This window comes from Strongylocentrotus purpuratus, unplaced genomic scaffold, assembly GCF_000002235.5.
Source record: "Strongylocentrotus purpuratus isolate Spur 01 unplaced genomic scaffold, Spur_5.0 spur5_scaffold_10, whole genome shotgun sequence".
NCBI classification, from domain to species: domain Eukaryota; kingdom Metazoa; phylum Echinodermata; class Echinoidea; order Camarodonta; family Strongylocentrotidae; genus Strongylocentrotus; species Strongylocentrotus purpuratus.
This window is the reverse complement of record NW_022145595.1, coordinates 15,183,652-15,203,972: the sequence shown is the minus strand read 5'-3', so window position 1 is coordinate 15,203,972 and position 20,321 is coordinate 15,183,652. Positions and strand designations below refer to the sequence as shown.

The 20,321-nt window shown below is 38.5% G+C and overlaps 1 protein-coding gene across 2 annotated transcripts in view; it reads right to left on the bottom strand.

The window, feature by feature from the left end:
- Positions 1-16,813, bottom strand: part of LOC584300 (glutamate dehydrogenase, mitochondrial) — a 32,043-nt gene extending 15,230 nt beyond the window's left edge. The window contains exons 1-11 of one of the 2 annotated variants that reach the window (XM_011671760.2): positions 16,524-16,813; positions 10,059-10,183; positions 9,727-9,868; positions 9,060-9,260; positions 7,818-7,957; positions 6,725-6,859; positions 5,832-5,969; positions 4,643-4,780; positions 3,912-3,992; positions 3,343-3,466; positions 2,645-2,799 (exon numbers count right to left, since the gene is read on the bottom strand). In XM_011671760.2, the coding sequence (XP_011670062.2) occupies positions 2,645-2,799; positions 3,343-3,466; positions 3,912-3,992; positions 4,643-4,780; positions 5,832-5,969; positions 6,725-6,859; positions 7,818-7,957; positions 9,060-9,260; positions 9,727-9,868; positions 10,059-10,183; positions 16,524-16,659 (1,515 nt within the window). In that variant the 5' untranslated portion in view covers positions 16,660-16,813. The remainder of the gene's footprint in view (positions 1-2,644; positions 2,800-3,342; positions 3,467-3,911; positions 3,993-4,642; positions 4,781-5,831; positions 5,970-6,724; positions 6,860-7,817; positions 7,958-9,059; positions 9,261-9,726; positions 9,869-10,058; positions 10,184-16,523) is intronic. The other variant, XM_030979613.1, reaches the window with a different exon arrangement.
- Between the last annotated feature and the right edge of the window lie 3,508 nt (positions 16,814-20,321).

The following is a 20,321-nucleotide window of genomic DNA, read 5'->3' as shown; positions in this document are numbered from 1 at the left end:
TGTGAATGACCTAGTTTTCAATCTTCGGTTAAAAATGTCATTGAATGTTATCTTTGTTATTTACGCTGTGTCAGCCGAGGGGAGCCAGCTCTCAACGCATGTGGCAGACATAATCCTACTGTTTATTTCTCAAAAGTAAATGTACGTAAATGTCTCCCTTATAGTATGATTTCGCTAGCCTGCGCTCCCATCAAACATTTTTCTTTCTCTCTCTCTCTCTATTATGTGTAGTCCCCCCCCCCCCCCCCCCCCTCGTGAAGATACTAGTGGGATTTCCTCTCGTCTCTCTTGCTCTCCAAATACGTAGGTCCATGCTCTCACCCTCTTCTTTGTCACATTTCTCCACCCATGAACGTTTTCGTCTAGTGTCGATGAATAAGGAGTGGAAGTAGAAAGGTGTGCGGAAAATAGACTAACGTATTGGTGTCTTGCCTACTTATATTTAGTCAACCCTGTTAAGTAGATAATTATCCATTTTATTTGTTTTTTTTTCCCATCCTGACCTCGATCATAACTCCTTTCCTTCTCGAATAATATCTTCATCTATCTCCAGCTCAACACTACCTCCCTCTCAATTATCTCTCTCTCTCCTACATGTTTTCCTGTTAATTCGACTCTGGTCTAATCCACACTCACAGTAATTGATCCATGCCATTTTTACAGATTTTATTATTTATCAATCATCCAATGCCGTCGACTGAAAATGTTTATTTACGCGTGTTTTGGTAACCTTGGTTACTAGTCCACCTGGCAACTTTTACGCGTGACCAGTAGGCAAGAATGTCCATGATTGGACGTTTTCTTTTTTAGGGGTGGAGACCCTTCTTACGGCAGTCTTGTCAGTGATACTGATAGGGCAAATGAAAGAATCTGATCGCGTGCGTGTTTTCTGAAGCGACGATCTTGGGAATATTTTTATTTTATTTGGTGGAGGTTGAATTGAATTGAATTTATTCACCACTTTCATGGTTGTGGAATGAGATACGCATATCTGGAGTAGGCGAACAGAAAATATGGCAGTGAAAATGAAAGGTATTGTGCTCACAATTATAATTTCAATGAATGCAAATCATGCAAGTTTTTGCAACTAGTTAGATCTACTCGTTGCTCCACCGCATCAGTACCCGATGCTTATCCGCGCCCAGTGTCAGTGATTTAGCGACGGCTTTTACTAGTATTTAACTGTGTGTAATGTTTACTCGTGAATACTTTCTATTGTGACGTAAACAAAGACACATACGGAACTGCGCGTACAAATCATACATAACAAGATTTAGCGCGCGCGATGAGCAAAGACATGCGCTTGCAGAGGACATGACTAGTTGCAAATACGCGCACCATGAAACACGATAGACTATCGGGGGATTAGGCGGGTTACACGCATCCCCCGATAGAGGAAATCATTCACTAGACCTAGTGTGCAAATTATCGTGATTTTTATCGTGATTCTATCAGTATTTCATCGATATTTTATCGTGATTTAATCGTGAAATACCCATCGGGGAAAACCCGCCCCGCAAAAACATGCCCAATAACTTCTGGGCGGTATTGTAGAGGGAAAATGTAAGTTACACTGTACACAAACATATAGTTTTGAGAAAAGAGAAGAGGTACATGTAAAAAGGAAAGCAAGATAATCATAATACATAATACTGCAGGGCAATTAAAGCTTGTCCACTTTGCATTTTTAGATCATTTATTAGCCCTCAGCACAACACAAACACAAAGCACATACCACAGATAGCACCAACCACGGAATCACTAATTTGTTGCTTCAAATATTAGGAATAGCAAAAACGATTCTGAAGTGTAGTGGTTTACTGCGGTGATGTGTTACACAAGAAAAGTTGAAAGAGAAACTTGAAACAGGACAAAAATACAGTGGTTACAGAATGATGGAGAAAGAGAGAAAAACAAAACATGAATGACAGACATGAATTAGATATCCACTAAACCACACCATTTTAACTTAACCAATATCCAGAACATTAGCCACAGCACTTCCTCTGTAAGTCCCCCACCCTTCAAATTACCAATGATTTAAATTAATTTCCTTTGTGAATTGTGCCTCTGGACAGAGCCCAGGCTACTGGTCATCCCCTCGCATTGAGGGCGCCCGTCATTTACCATTGCAGACCTCTCCATGATGTTTGAAAGGCCACCAACAAACTCCACCATGGTCCAAGTTTAAACCATGCTTTAAAGGTATAGACCAGTTCTGGTCATGTGATTGCATTGTGAAAGAAACGTTGTGGAATCGATCAGAAAAGGTTGATCTAGCATATAAGTACTGTATTGGTGTGTACTGCAAGGTTCTTTGGCCCAGTCTTGGTAAAGTTACAAGCACTGTACACAGACGGATGTACATGTATATGGGACTACGCGATATCTATCCAGGCCGTAAAGATATGATAATTTACCAAATATATCAATTAGTAGGCATTTTCCTGGCAAAATTTGTATCATCACATATTAATCAAAACATATTCTTTCACATGATTGGTAATAAGAGCTTCCGTTTCATTTTTAGAGAGAGGGGTGTTTCCAAAACTGGTCTATACCTTTAAAACCTCCTTTATAAAGACCTTGGGGCAGAGCGCTTGACATTAATCATGCGCTCCCGTTGAGGGTGCTGTTCACTTACCCTTGCAGACCTCTCCATGGTGTATGAAAGACCACTGTGGACGATGTCCTTCTCACTGGCACCCTGGATGCGATCCTTGAATTGGTCTGATGGTGTGATGGGGATGCCGCTACCATGGCGACCAAACTTCCTCTCCAAACTCTCCTGTACACTCTCTGAAGTAGAGATTTTGTAATGGAGAAATTTGTTAAATTTACCTGCTGAATTTACTCTTGGCATTTTTTCTTCTTCACAACAAGATTTATCTTTCCCACTGTAAGTAATACTGAAAATAATATAATTTTAAACCACAAACTTTTGCGTCAGTTGAAGTTTTTTGAAAAGGAATCAAAACTGGGGGGAAATTCTCTTGTTTCTTTACATAAAAGAACATCTATACTTATACAGAAATGAAAGCAAATGCTTGGATAGCAAAAATTTGTAAATGTAATCAGGAAAACACCAAAAAGTTTGGCCCAGTACCGTAAGTAGTTAAATCAGTTGTATCTACTCAATTTAATTAATCTACTTAACTTACAAGTAAAATCCATTTTATGTTGGAGCAAAAAACGTTTCACTGTAAGATGCTATTAGCTGGATAAACATTGTATGGTAGACTTTCAAAATTGCTTCTGTAACAGTCAAATTCATGTTACAGGGCTCAGAAACAGTTATACTTGAAAAAATGAAAATTAGAAAAGAACACTGGTAGTACGCACGAAGAAGATGTGTGTTGGAATCTCTCTCATATTTGAAGGTGAGACGACCGTAGCTGACATGGTTGAGGTTCTTGAGCCACTCGAAGTACGACACAGTCACACCACCGGCATTAATGAACATGTCCTATGAAAAGAATGCAAAACAGATATATAAATGACATCTTATGTGAGGTTTTCTTATTCTAGGGTGGGTTTTAAGGTCGGGTTTCAGATTAGGGTAAGCAATGAAATACATTTTCAAGGATGCTCAAACAAAAAAGAAGAGCTTCAGGGATGTAATAAATGAGACTTACATGTAAATATAAAAATCATCTGTCCAAAAAAGAAAAATTAAGTGGATTTATATAATAACTATTGTTGTTGTTGTTGTTTTTGATGCAAGGGAAAGGTTTCCAAAGCACAATATTGCAGTTTAAATGAACTCTCGTGTTTAACAAGGATATTTTTCAATTGGAAACACATTGATTCTCATTAAGATCTATACAAAAGGAACGTGCACATAAAGACAACTTCTCTCATCTTCATTGAGTGGTCTTTATATACAGGTTACACTGTACGATGGTACTCACTGGTATAACAAGCACATTCTTAGACAGCAGGATGGCATCAGCAGCAGGGGTGGTAGGTCCGTTGGCTCCCTCTGCAATGATCTGAAACAAGCACAAGACAAAACGATTCAGTGGTTTGTTCTATTGAACACTAGATTTAAAAGGGCAGGGCTTCAAACCCCAGACTGGTTGAACTGCCCCTTGGACCAGCCATGTATGATACAGTTGTCTCCCTTGATAGAGGTGCCATGTATTAATATTCCTGGGCCCCGTTGCAAAAAAATTTCCACTTGATGCTAACTTTGCCATCAATGGTAACTAAGATGTAAACCTTGATTTTGATTGGCTGTTGAGCCCTGTTACCATGGTAGTTGCCATGGATATCACACTGCGATGTCAGCAGGTTGCGAATTACATTTTATTTCTAAAGACCACCTCCCCCCCCCCCCCAAAAAAAAAAAAAAAAAAATGGGTGTCATGCAACAGCGAGAACCCTGCTCGTTCGTGTCTCCTTAGATCAAGATTAATGTACAGTTCCTTAATTAAATTAAATAAAATTAGGTTCTTCCATCGCCCGATGGCTGCCATGGCCGTCTCATTTACAAGGGCCAGGTCTTCATCTGTGCTTCCCATTCCCCCACACTGCAAGATGTGGTCCATCGTCTGAGTCTCTCCGCAGTCGCAGAGAGTATCTTCTTCATGGGCATAGCCCCATCTTGCCATGTTGGCCTTACACCCTGCTGATAGCTTACCTTGGCCTTGATGTCATGGGCATTGTCAGCTGTGATCTGTTTTTCTCCTGCGCAGGGTACCAGGATGTCGCACTGCGCTGTCAGCAGGTTTCCTTCATAGGGCTCTGCTCCAGGAAAGCCTACAATGGTGCCATGCTCCTAAACATCAACAAGAAACACATGAAAACAAGAGATAAAGATTCAATTCAATTAAAATTAGGGCTGTGCACAACAGTGTAATGAGGTACCCGAATACACTCCCAGGCTCACAAGCAAATACTCGAATATTCGGACGCCATGTTTTTTTATTATTTTTTTGAATTTTTTTGAATTTTTTTGAATTTTTTGATTTTTTGATTTTTTTGATTTTTTTGATTTTTTTGCCACTACCATACCACTCGGCAGTTTCCCAGGTCCCTCGCCGAAAACGCATGCAATTTTACTTTGAATTGCAGTTGAAGGTGCCGATTTAATTAGAATAATAACAGTAAACAATGCTGTTTTAAAAACCAAAGATTGCAGAATAATCCATTTTCCTCCAAGTCCAAACAGAAATCTGGACATTTGGTGCCAGTTTCTGAAAGGTTAGTTTGACAGTGCTTGAGTTGGGAAACATTTTAACCGACGGTACCATGCCAGCGGCTGCCGCTCTCCCTGGCACGGGTGAGCGTGGGCCTGGACATTTTTTTTTTTTATTTTATTTTTTTTTCTTTTGCGGCCGAATATTCGGGTACGAGAAATCGTACCCGAGTAGTTGTCAACTGTGCGGGTACTCGAGCATTCGACTACCCGTCGCAGCCTTAATTAAAATTAAAATGACATAATCCTACTGCACTTCATATTTTAAGATCTTACAGCACACGTATATGCGAGTACATTCAGGGAATTTACTTCATTCAAACAGCTCCTGTCTGTCTTTTCTATTCCCACTTTGCCCCCCAGAGATCTTTAAGGCAGTTCGATCCATTGTGCTTTGGCAAGACATTGATCTACATTTGCCACACTCCAACCAAGTGAAGCAAATGGGGACCTGGTAGGAATTTATTCCTTGAAACACAGAGCGTGTGACAGCTGCACTGCTAAAGCCAGGGTTATTATGCTGCATTATTGTAGAGCGCTTAGAGGCTTCTGATAAAGTAAGTGTTAGGCGCTATCTAAGCAAATATAATTATTATTATTGTGTGAACGAGGTGTTAGGGTTAATTCTTACCGTCTTGTAATCTTCCAGTTCCTTAGGATGGATGCCGGCTGGGTTGTAGATGCTACCGTCTATCTCCATCACACCTACGCACTTAGCTCCGTATCTGTGAAGGTATCTTGTGGAATGAAGACCCACGTTACCGAATCCCTAAGGGAAAAGAAAAGAAAAGAGAAAAGATTGATGGAAGGGACAAAGAATAAGAAATGAAAATGATCATGTGGCTCTGAAATATGCTACAGCTTCAGGCTTTCTTTCTTCAAAAACATAGGGTGAGGTTAAAGCCCATCTGTACTAGTTTGGCCAGGAGGGATAAGACCACCCAGCAAGGTCACTGACAGGTGGCTATCTCATCAACTCAGCTCTCAATTAACATAAGAAAAAGAGGATTATTGGGGACCAACGGCCACCAGTTTGGCATTGTTTTCTATATAGGGGGAGCAAGTAGGCTTTAAATGGTGTAATTAGGTTAGGGTTATTGTTTGAGTTACATTTAGGGTAAGGTTATCACCAGGATGAGGGTTTAACAATGAATTGAATTTTAATATTTTGTTAGTATAGGATACTAGAAAGCAAATGTTACAAGGGCAATTGTGGTACGACTAATCATGCATCTGTAGTGTAATGACCCAACATCCCATTAAACACATAGAAACAATGACACCTGAGACACTTTTAGCGGTCTATTCATCAGTTTTTCTAAAAGAATCTTAAAAGTTTGGTAGAGATCACTGTTGATACGCAATGGCTCAGTGGTAGAGCAGTGGTCTCGTGACAGGGAGTGCCTTAGGTAATATAGCCGTCGGTCACTTAGTCTCTTTCTTACATAAAGCATACACATGCTTTCTGAGCAGTCAGGCAAAACAAACAAACAAACACACAAATCAAACTAGTTTGTATCTTACCTGTACAATGAATGACTTGTCACCGAGGCCCGGAGTCAGACTAACAGCACTCATGTAGGAAGCCTCGTTGACAAAGTTCTCTACACCATGGTACACACCACGCCCGGTGGCTGAGATACGACCATGTATACCACCCTACAAGTAGAATGCATAGTATATAATGAATAGATACGAAACTATAAGTAAGGTATATATTTTGTTTAAAGTTGTTATCTCTATCCTAATCAGGGCGTCATCCCAATATGTACATCAAACAAAATTACAAATAACGAAAGAAGATTAAAAATTTAAGCAGTATAATTATACATTGTTTTTTTAAATATTCAAAAACACATGTACTTTACATTTTTCAAGTGGATTTCTGAAATAAAACTTGTAGCAGTTGACCCAGAAGCAGGCGCGTAGCCACGGGGGGGCACGGGGGGGCACGTGCCCCCCCTAAAATTTCCAGGATCGGTTGAAATTTTGTAGACCCCTTTTTTTGACCTCGATCGATTACATGTATGTGCCCCCCCAAACATCAAACTCTGGCTACGCGCCTGCCCAGAAGTACTCAGTAATGTAACTTAGGATCGCTAAGAGCTGACGAGAGAAGGAGATTTTATGGTTCCCTAAAACTGGGGTTGTTATATTTTTGCTTAACTAGGATTATAAATTGACAATTTTACATTAATTTTTCGTTATTTTTTATACCAGCGGGTAAAAGAGTCTGGAATATGAAGAATGGCAATTAAGTTATAGAAATTTGGTTTACTTTGCTAAATCATGTAAAAGTGAATTTCATCACAAGAATATACAGAATTAATGAGGTGGAATCAATACAAAATCAAGGTGCAAAAGAGCAGTCCTCACATCTGGGAGTGTTTAACAAAACTTGACATCGGTGACAAATGACAGTTTTTGTTATAAGCTAGTGAAATCCTTGCTTCTGATTGGTTATCAACAGATTTGTCACTGATTTTTGTCATTTGTCATTGAAAAGAGGGTTTGAGAAACAAGTCCCAGCAGGTGGGTCAGGAAGACAAATTTTAAGCCATACTTAATGATATAAAATAACACATCTTTGCGTTGACCGTGATTGGTTCCAACCTACCTGTGTAATAGGTTTGCCTGTAACGCAAGCATGAGCATTGATGTCTTGATAGCCGATAGTCATGGCATAGGTGTCAGCCATCCAGCTCATCTCCCTCTCTCCGGTGCCCATGTCTGGAGCAGGTACATCGATACCGGGTCCTATACGAGCAATGCAAGAATAGATGATGATTATGATGATGACGATGACAATAATAATAATAAGAATGACACTAATAATGAATAGAAGAAGAAGAATGTTGACAACAACAGCAACACATACCTGCCAACATTTGAAAAAAGAGAATTAAGAATTTTTAGCACGGTATGTCGTCGAAAATAAGAAATCTCTACCCTTAACAGGCGTTCGCACATGCAGCCGCAGTGTAACTGACAATACGCTGTAATCTGTGCCAAAAAGCGAATACAAATTCGCTGCTCAACCATGCAGCCCTTCAACGCACGGAATACGTGAACTCTCACATCGCGGCATATGATAAGACAAGCTTAATTTGGCTTAAGCAACAACAACAACAACAACAACAACAACAACAAAATCAAAATTTTGAAAATCCGGGATATCCCGCATTTTGGGGTCCTAAAAAGTCCAGAAAAACAGGATATTCCAGATTATTTGAGAGGGTTGGCAGGTATGGCAACAACATACAAAAAACAATTATGGTATTCATAATAAAAGTTTACCTTTAAACATATTATCCAAAATATACAAAGAGCTGAAAATTATCCTCACCCCCAATTTTAGCAGAACTGCTCCAGCATTCAAAGAAATTCTTTTCCTGATGGTTACCAATTTTCTTCACAAAGAGAAATCAGTACTAATTTGAGAAATAAACAAATATCTCTCTTCAGGCACTTTGAGATACGGCTAAGTAAACCAGCTAGTTTTTTGTACATGTAAATGATTGACAACTGTGTGCAACAAAGGATCAAGACTGCAAGTATTCACTAGGCTCTGTCTTATACAAATGTGGTTATCATAAAGAAAAGCGCTGCAGTTAAAGCCCCAATGCACCACCTATAGCTACACTATTTGCACCCTCTACACTGCCAACAATGTCTAAGCGGTACCCGTTGATCCCCCATGATGCCCTTTTTCTTATGTTAACTGAGAGCTGATTTGAGGAGATAACCTGTCAGTGACCTCACAGGGAGATCATAATCCCTCCATGCCAAACAAGTGCAGAGAAGCTTCAAGCAACATCATATTTGAATGGGGCTTTACTTTTTTAATACAAGGACCTACCAATAAAGCCCTTTTTGGCTAGCTCCATGCAGAACCTCCTGGTGATCTTCTCCAGCTCCCTCTCGGAGTATTTCCTTGGGTCGATCTTGATGCCGCCCTTGGCGCCACCGAAGGGGACGTCCACCACGGCACACTTGTATGTCATCAGAGAGGCCAGGGCCTTAACTTCGTCTTCGCTCACGTCCATGCTGTATCGGATACCTGAATGATCATGAGACAGGTACAGAAGATTAATACGCTGCTCAAAAAACTAAATCATGTCCTGTCAGCATGGTTAAAGGGATTGGGTATCTTTGTCTCAGATTCTAAACAAAAACCTGCATTTAGCTCATGCTGCAATCTTAATTATAAACCTTTAGGTCAGTCAGGAATCCCATGACTCTTACAAGCCAATTGCCTATCTGATTATCAAGATATTTATGATTGGAAATCAAAATTTCATTTTTTTGTTTTCCTAATAGTTTTTATAACACTGCAGTCTCTTAGGGAAAATGAGTAAGGTAAACCCGGTCACTCAAAGATTTTTACTTGTTTGAGGCACTTCATGATCATTTTTAATTATTTTTTTAGGGCTTCAATATTATACCATATCACAGACACTGATAACACGTAGGGCCATGCATCTCAGATTCAACATTGTTTAATTTTGCTCTAATCTTGTACATACCTCCTTTGCATGGTGTTCTATGTTGACTGTGCTGGGCCCTGTATGCTTGAATCATTTCAAATGAACCATCGTCCCTTAGAAGTGGAAAGTTGATGCTTAGTACATGGTTGCATGGCTTCAGTAGTCTCAAAATTCCTTGAACCTGTTCAAAGGAATGGTTATAAGAAATTACAAATGAACGGTGAGATGTTTCTGATCAAGTAGAATATTATTTGACTTGCTACAACCATAAAATCATTGACAGAAATTGAAATTACAAATTTCGCCGGTGCAAACGCCAGTGCAAATGTCGCCAGTGCAAAAGTGGCCAGAGCAAATATTTGATCACCTACCTTGAGTCTTTTTTCATTGCTTGTTTCTGGTCCCTTGAGTGTCTCAACGAGCCTGTCCTCGACCAGGGCTGCTCCACGGTCGTAAAACAGCTCCACCATCTTGAAAAAGTTTGGGTCATCCTGTGCTGTAAGGATAAACGAAAAATCAAGGAATACTCTGAATTTAGGCTATCGAAACAAACAGCAGAATTAATGAGAGAAAAATATCAATTTCAGGAAGTGGAAGATGAGAGACAAGTGCAGGATTCATTTCCTTTGTCCTATGGTGGTACATGTAAGGTCTACATGTATGCTCTTACTAATGCTATTTCGATGAGGAAATTGAATTATTAAAACAAAAAATTATCTGCAGGTTTGTCTGTGTTTGTACGGTAGTCATATTCAATGTTCCACTAAATAGATTTTGATATGGTTTTGACTTTTGAGTTTGTACAAAGAAAGTACAAGTACATGTACCCCGGCCCCCCCCCCCCCCCCCCCACTCACAGGTCGGAATGACCGCATGCGTGTTGCCAAAATGTCCGGTAAAGGGGTACTTTTCGTGCGACAAAGTCCGGCCCGAGAATTGTAAATAAAGGGGTGTATTTGAATTTTCACCCGGAGATTTCTTTAAAAAGGGGGTGTTTTTCTCCAAGGCAGGAAAAGCCCGTGAAAAGCCCGCGAAAGGGGGGTTCGGAAATGTTGGCAGTCCTCAGATAGGGGGTGCTTTCAAAAAGAGGGTACGAGCATATGCGTACCCTAAATAACACTGAGTGGGGGGGGGGGGGGGGCCGGGACATGTACATACATGTGAGCACTTTGGTCTTATCTCAAGTGTCAGTGGCATATTCTGTTTCTTACATGTAGGTAATGTGTATACTGTGAAGAATATTGCCTACCAAGCCAACAGGGTTTTATCTCATATCCTTTATCCCCAATCCGGTAAACCTTTTCTGGCTCTCAACAATCATTAAATGGCACCGTAGATGAAGTATTGTTCACAGGCAATCATCCCTAACAAGCAACAACCGCAGAATGGTTTTATAGGTCTGAAATCATACTACGTTAAACTTGAGTGCATTATGTAATACATGCACATGTACGTACTGTAGTTAGCAGTGGAAAGTAATTAATTAGGGAAAACCCTGTGTATACAGTATGTACAGTACAGTGTACATATGTGTCACCTACATGTACAGTGCATACATGTATAAAAAGTACACTTCAACTGCTTATATTGGGCAAATAATAATATGCGAGATATTATAATCCAGAATAGCTTCGCATTTAACATACGTGATCTGCATGCATGCCTTTCAATTTTAAATGGCCACTGATAAAAAAAAATGCTGAATGAGGTATAACTGTATATATCCAAAGTATTTAGTAAAAGCTGCAAGCTTGCAAGTAGAGTCTGATTGAGGTTATAGGTACAATGTACCTAATACATGTTGACAGAATTTGTGCAAATACTTCAATAATCCATTATCAATGAACTAATCACATTTAGGCTGATCGGCCAACTTTGAAAATAGATTACTGCAGGTCCAGACAGCATGCACACGTAGCCTACAATATAGGATCTACAATGTTGTACTTAACTTGTATGTCCTGTCAAAAGGACCTGCCCCGAAAAATGAAATTCCCTCATTCCTTTTTAAATACTTTGTTTACTTTCAGTGTTTTACTGTGTACTTGATTGATGATGCTGTTGTTGTTGTTACATGTGGTGTGTTGTTGTTGGGTTTTTTTTTTTTTTTGGGGGGGGGGGGGGGGTGGGCATAATTCGTAATAAGCAGTGAAGAAATATTTAAAAGATATTCAGTTACCGTATTTAACGGTGTATTAAACGCACCTTTTTTCTTTTGTTTTAAGTTTCGATTTATGCCCTTCCACCTGGCGCTATGCCTGGCAATGTCTCCCAGCTCAGTAATCGGTGTGTTGCCTCACCACTCAGAAACTAGAACAACAATCAAATTTGTCTGTCATCTTGGTTTGAAAGTAATCTTTCTAATAGATTTCAATATGTAGTTGATAAAAATAATTCCTCCAAATTTTCTTCTTTTACACGGCGTACCACAAAGTTCTATCCTAGGTCCTCTACTGTTTTTTAAGTCAGCAAAAAACGCAAAGGTGTGACTGAGGCATTAGATATCAGATTGAAAAAACATTTATGCTATCTGGAATTAGGTACCCTCACATTCTTTTACAAAAGCAAATAACTTTTAATGTCTGCTAAGAGCCAAATAGTTGAGTTATTGCCCTTCTGGCTCTCAATAAACGGATATATACTGGTATGCATACAGTATGAACCCCATGCATGGTGAAATACTATACAGTCATTAGGTCTAATACTGTTACCAGCTCTAGAATAACTTCTCTGCTGTTACACTACATCGAAACCAGACTACACTCAAGTCCAATGCATTGCTGTGGCATTCAGCCAAAGTCCAAAGGTAAAGGTTACGATCATGTATACCGATATGACTGGACAAAGAGTAGTCTTTCCAACATACATGTATGATGTAAATGTTAGTCCAACAAATGTATTTGTTTAATATATAAGGGAGGTGCATAATTAATATTGGCCTCTGGGGATTGTGATATACATGTAAGCTACATAATCTTCTGGAATATACGTTGAAATGAAACAAACAAATGTGCAAAATGGAAAATGACACATGCTAATCTGACAAAGTATGCTATCAAAACCTTGTCAGAAATTGTGCAAGATGTACATGTACCGTAGTAGACTACATGTACTCTGTATATACTGGGAGCCTGGGAGGCCTGCCCTACATACACACATCAACACATACAGTGTAAATGTATACGTACAGTTCATTGGCTATTGCAATTAACGCAGAAAAGGGATCCCTGCTAGCTAGATAAACAAACTTAAATGACTTTTACTAAAGCTTGCATCGAATGTGTTTACTTATTCTCTTTTTTATTTTAAGTGTACAAGTACATGTCATAAAACATCAAAGTACATGTAGCAATGTCACTAGTAGAGAAGGATTATTCCTAAAATAAACTCATAATAAATAAATGTACGGTATCTAAAAAGTAAAGAAAACTTGGACCACATTTTGATGCAAATTCCTCCTCTCTCCCCCCCCCCCCCCCATCATTACAGTATGTCTGAACTGAAATGCTATACTAGTCTGCACCCCCATAAGCCCTCTATCGTGTATATTTACACACATCTACTTGTTTGTTTGTTGTTGTTAACAAGGTCATACTGAACCAACCCTAATATTGATGATACTAAAGAAACCCTATATTTTGTCATATTATACCCTTTTCTAACTGGCAATTTCATTGGTGTCACACCGATAGAATGAGAATTTAATCACCTATTTCTCTTCTTTTCATCGGCTATTTAATCGCCTTTTTCTCCTCTGTTGCTTTCTAACTGGCACTTTCATCGGATGCATCCGGATGCATCCGATGAAAATCAATGCAGTTAGAAAAGGGTATAAGAGTTTGTGTTGCACAGTGTAGACTATATGCCACCCCCTCCCCCCCCCCCCCCCCCCCTCAACAGTCTGTCAAACGAAGGAAAATTGAGTCATTTGGTGCTTGTGGTTCCATATGATTACTCATATATCAAAGTTCTAATAAGATGGGCAAGTCAAGTCCAATTTTTTTAAAATGCTGATTTCTCAACACGTACCGTACATGGACATAAATATGATGATAAACAGAGTGTTGATCTACATGTACAGTGTATGTCAACCTAGCTGGCCATTTTGCAGTTTGCCAAATTAGTTTAATTGAATTTCCTAGAATGTCCTTTGTTATTGTAAACAAAATATAACTACATGTACATGTGCATGTACTGCTGTGTAAATCGTTGGTTCAAAATTGCATGTTCTTCATGTTTGATACATGTACATGTATAGTGAGTACTGACACGTATGTAAAATGCACTGATTGCATTCTACACTCTTAGACGACAGACTGTCTCAGTATACAGTATACAATGTAGATAAATCTTTAAAATGTAATCTGCAACAAACATCTTTCAATGCCTGCTGGTGACACATTACATACAAACAGCTGGTTTTTATACTACCGGCATAGTGGGCTGACTCTGCCTTCACGTGGCGTGTGGGTTGTCTAGATCAATTATCATGATTACTCGATACACAAGCACATGTACAGTAGCTGAACCTATTAGGTCAAACTCGTATTGGCTACATGTACAGGGTTACAGCATACTCATTACACAGTAAAGGTGAGATCAGACTTGTATGCATGCAATATGTATTACAAAGGCTTACAATACATGTACATGTACATGTAGATCAGTGTGACAGCCAGCAAATATGTACATGTACTTCTATTACTACTTCTATTCTGCTACTTGTCAAAGCCTGTTCAGCATCTAGACAAAGGTGATCTTCTGCCGACGGCTTGTGTGAATTTGTGCCTACCGATACTTATATGCAGGTACACACCTGACACCTGTACATGCTTCTATGGTGGTAAAAGGCTCTAGTCTAGACAAAAAGTCTAATACATGTATACACAATTCCTTTTCCCATCTTTGATCTTTGTTATAAAATATTTATAGTACTCCCAAAGCCATATATCCCCATCTGCAGTGATTTTTCCCTTTTGATCTGATATATATGAAATAAAGAAAAAAAATGTATGTATGATTAAATCTACACATTTAACCCTAATAAAATGCAACGTCAGCTTGTTTTTAGCCTCTGTGATGCAAGGACAAATGAACTTATATTTATAATGACAATTTTTATTGAAATTGACAATATGGCAATTGTGTGCCGATAAAAATATGAAATATCAATCAAAATATCACTACACCCCTCCTCCTCACCTCCAAAAAATCAAAGAAACTGCTGTAGGTCTCAATATCCTTGGCTATTAAACTTCATTGTTACATTTATTGAAGATGCATTATTGCCATATTCTTCTAAGTTCTAGAGTTGTTCAAGTACATGTGCGGGTATAAACTCTGGTACAAACTAGGCCTAGGCGAACACAAAGAACTTTTCTTTTTAAACTTTTATAGCTCTATTAATAACTTTAAAATAAAATCCAAACACTGCAACATTCAAAATTATTTAAGCCCCAAACTTGAGCCATGAACTTTGAAAGAAAAATATTTTGAAAATGTGAAATACAGCCATGATGAAAGCAAGAACAGGTTAAACGTATTTTTGTCTATTAAAACCCAACATTTTAAAAATGTGGTTGTTCATTTTTAATCAATACCACAATTTATCCTTAAATAAGCGGGTTACCGGGGGCCGGATCTTGGAAAATGAACATTGTCTTTGTTTTCTGGAACACAATGACAGTGTTTACTGCATGAGTAGATTTAAAATGGCACAATGCAAAACAAACATGCCCCATGAATCCATGATTATGATCATCATGATGATGATGATGTGTCTGCAAACACATTATTACATATTTATTCATGAATGTTCAAGTTGTCATAGATCATAGATGGAAGAGGATATTTTGAGGTTTTAAATGAAATTTGTAAAAATTTGACCTTCCCTCAGTCAATATCCTTCACCTTTGCATGATAATGCTTAGCAAATTCAAACCAATGATGGCGATGCCAAGGCAAAAAAGTCTAAAAGGCAGCTTTGCATTTGCAGGCCAATTGATTAGGCTTGAGCCAAGTTGAGGTGAGCGTCCAGACGTGCAATTCGCAGTCTTACTAAGCCTACAGGGCTTACATTAGACTGAAAATTTCTTTCTCTTGACTTTCATTCGTTGGCCTCTAATTTGGGTAGGGTCGGTTCCTCTTTTTGGTAGCGTCGGCACTTCCGTGATTGTGCTGCTTCCGTATAATGCGCTGTATGACTACATGTATGAGTGTTATTCAGCGCATTATACGGAAGCAGCACATTTACAAAGTGCCAGTCAGAGGTCATCACCATTGTGTAGAGATCGTGAATTCACACGCTACACGTGAAAAGGGAGCTAAGCTGTATCAGTCTGGTAAGAAAATTGCTTTTATTTCGTTATTTTTACCTCTGATTATGATATTCTGGATGTAATAACGGTTACAAGTCCCATACAATTTATCAAAGCCATTGTCCAATATTGGTCGGGTGCGGGAAAGTGTGATTTTGGACACATTTTAGATGTTGTTTACCTACCTCTCCGTGGGACCCTATGGGAGCAAATTAAGGCTCCCTCGAATAACATATCATAAAAATCATTTCGAGGGAGCCCTTAACCTTAAGGCTAACCCAAATCATTAATCAGAGGCTAACAAACGAAAGAGACAGACATTTTCGGTCTAGGCTTAGATCTACATCTACTTCAATTTTAAAATGTAAGGTACGGCACAGCACCAATAAAAAATACAAAAGTTAACTGTAATAGAGAAATCAGTGGTAATTCTCTCTTGCACTTGCTTGCACTTGCTTGCAGCTGCGATATATGCGCCACTTTCTCATTGCGGATATCGCCGCCTGCTTGGCAGCTTACCTTCCTCCCCGGCACCGGTACTGCATGCTGCCCCATTTTGCGATGCGGATACTTGTGGACGAACTCTCAAAAACGACTGTGCTCCAACTCCTCTCGAGCATTCCCTGTAGAGACCTGCAGCAAAATTCCTCAACATCTTGGTAGTCGTATTACCTCTTAAGCCGCAGAAAGTGTCCGTTACAGCTTAATTTCAGAAATACAAAGGTGATTTCAATTATTCTAAGTCTATTTTTTGACTACCGGCGAGTAAGAAGATCGAATCATCCGGATGTGACGCGATGCAGGAGTTCATATATGCAAATATGGGTATGGCGGAGGTGTGTCACCACGCCAACCAATGAGACCGCGTCTCTTGATGTGAAGTGTGTGACGTAATAATACGAGGGCTTATGACTAAAAAGACATGTCACCCACCGGATTAGCGGTCATTATCATAAGATTATTCGCCCTAAAATTAATGTAAGACCACTGCAATTTACGTGAGAAATGATATGTACTTCCAGGTTAAGTTTTTATGAAAACAAGTTAGACAATTTTCAAGCAAAAACATTGCTTGGTTAGTTCGATCTGGATGCTTTTGTGATGAAGCTTAGTTCAGCATTTTTGTAAAGGACAATAATAATTCTAGTCCTCTTTGTCTGTAAGTTATTGAATCAAGGAAATTATACTAAAGTTGAAGAAGAGAAGAAAATATTACGGAACTTATTTTAGTGCTTGAAGAGAAGTCAGATAGTGTCATAATTAAATACCAAACGGCGGCTGCTCTAATAAAAGCAGAAAATCGGAGCCACCGATCGGCGTTCGGCAGAGGAATGTTTTAATAAAATTATAATATTGTAAATTGAGAACACTTACTTTCATTAATCACAATTATATTAAAGAAATTGAACTATTTCCCATTTATTGTAGGACACCCCCTCCCCTCCCCCCAGAATAAAATAAAGAAAGAAAATAAAGAAAAAGTGAAATTGAAGAAAAAAAATAGGCTTATGATATATTATGCTTATGTTTACAAAATCCGACTAGGGACATTTTTATCAATTTAGTACTCTCTTAATTTCTAGGACTTATTTTAAATCCCAGGGGACTTGGGACAGTGACAATTAAAATAAGTCCGCCATTTTTTCAGTTGAACTAATTGTCATCAAAATATACAAGCTTATAAGTTAAAAGGTATAACCATTGCAAATCTAACTGATTTCATTATCATAATTGAAAGCACCCCTATATCTCAGGAGTAACAACATTTCTGAAACCCCCATTTGCGTGCTTTTCGCGGGATTGTCCTGCCTTGGAGACCCCCTTAAATCCGGAACACTGCTCAATGTAGGGTACGGCCCCCTTATCTATGATATTCAATTATTTAAAAAAAAACCTTTTTTTTGTCACGAGTCCAAAGAGAGAGAGAAAGAGAGAAGAAATGCCCCCTTTTTAATATTGTATAACCCCCTTTTTAAATTTCTCAGGAATCCAAAGAGAGAGAGAGAGAGAGAGAGAAAAAAACACCCCTTCTTAAAGAAATCTCCGGGTGAAAGTCAATTACACCCCCCTTTTTTTTTTTTTTTTACAGTTCTCGGGCCGGACTATGTCGAGCGAAAAATACCTCTTTACCAGAGATTTTGGGAACATGAATGCGGTCATACCAACACGGAGTGGGGGGGGGGGGGGGGTAGAGCCGCCACTGGCCAATGAGTTACTCGCCTCGGAACTCCTTGGATTGGCGAATTATCGACAATGATACTTTTTTTTAAAGAACCTATATTGTTTTTAACGGAGATGGCGCTGTACCAATTTCACTCGATTCCCTTGAACTTCACATTAATTTGTTGGGCCCTGTATCAAAAATCGACTTACATTCAATTATAAACGAATCTGTTGTTTCTCTAATCTTGCTGCAATTAATTGTATCTTACCATGCATTACCATGCGAAATAAAAATTAACTATCTATAGACTATACGGTTGAAAAATAAGATATAAATTAAATACTGAGAATAAGGAGATCCAATAATTAGTTGGGGGTGATGCGATCGGGATGCGATTAATCGTAACTTTTTATGATACAAGACCCAAATCTTGTAGAGAGACAAAATCAAAAACGAATCTTTAAGCATGAGTGTTTTTTGGTTTGTTGATGATGATGATGATGTAAATAATGATAAATCATGTTTCATATATAGAGGCTACTGTTATATTTTGGTCTCTTTTTCACTAATCTTTCTTTTCCCGATTCTCCGCTTCAATTTAACTTCATCCATTTTGTTGAGTGCTGTTGTTGCGGTGATGACGAGTACATGAGTTATCACAACGGAAAAGCACAGTAAAAACGGAGAGAGAGAGAGAGAGAGAGAGCGAGACAGAGAGATAGAGAGAGAGAGAGAGAGAGAGAGAGAGAGAGAGCAAGGAGGAGGGAGGATGTTAGGGCATCGGCATACATTGCAATTTTGGACTCAGGTGGTTAATATCGTTTCTTGCTGGAAAAATCAACTTTCCAGTTTATGATAATTTTATTCAACTTTCCAGTTCATGAGAATTAAGTATACAGTGTGTAAATATAAAAATGAAACTCGAATGCATGAATGTCCTGATAAATTCTTGTTATTCCTGTCATCTTCCATAATTATGAGACCAAATCACCATGCAATATAATTATAATGACTGAAATATTTCAAAGGAGTGGTGTCAAAAGCACTTTACACACCGAAGCAATGCATTTTACAGGTCACGTAGACATGTAATTAAAAAACATCAGTATGCAAAGCAACACAACAACTAAAACACAGTCACAAACCCATGATGATTGATAATGCCACTATAATGTTTCTCGGCTATTCACAAATATGCATGCAGACATGAATGAGATAAGAGTCCATAATATTAGCCCCAAACGGAAAGGGCAACCGGGGATTGAAAGACAAAAAGGAAGTGAAAGTAGAACGATTGACTTCCAATGAATAAATTGTCATTTGTTGCATTGATAAAACGAGAATATTGATAGATCACAATCTCGTGCGCCGGTGCGCAAATCAATTTTTGACCATTGCTGGTTTTTAAATTGCTATAGTTCTCTGATCCGAGGCTATACAACTAATAAGGTATCTAATTCCATTTATTATTCCATTATGCTTTACAATAAATCTAGTTACGTACATCTTATGAGATATTGCTGAATAAGGTTTATACCACATACACTTTCATTATACCTTAGCCACAAGACCGACACGAGGCGGTACTAGTACAAAACTTTACCTTACCTCCAATAAAAATATTCAAAGGCCAATAATTGGTCGGTTCAGAATCGGTGTGGAGTCGGTTAAGTAGTGTGACAGAAGTATTAGAGCGAATTTTGTACATTTTTATTGTGTATTGAAGTTTAAATTATAATTTTTCACTTTCTATGTGACTTTTTAGTTATTATTTATCTCTTTACAACATCCAGTTGTCAAGAGAAGAAAATCTAGCGCATAGAGACGTTATTTCATGACGTATTATGCGCTATACAAGAACTGAACTATTATTATTATTATTATTATTATTATTATTATTATTAATTAGATAGTGGCAGATTACTGTGTTGAGAATGTTTACTTGATTTGGGTGGCAAAGTGATATGCACCCTTTTTCCCTTTCTCTCTTCCTCTCATATCTCCTTCCCCTCTTATCGTATCTAATAATAATTCGCAAAGACCACCTCACTGCCCTAATGAATGAATTCAGGGACCTATATATTGCTCGAATATTGCGATGACAGCTGCCCAGATAATAACGCTATTGTTAGAAAAACTTCAACAAAAATGAT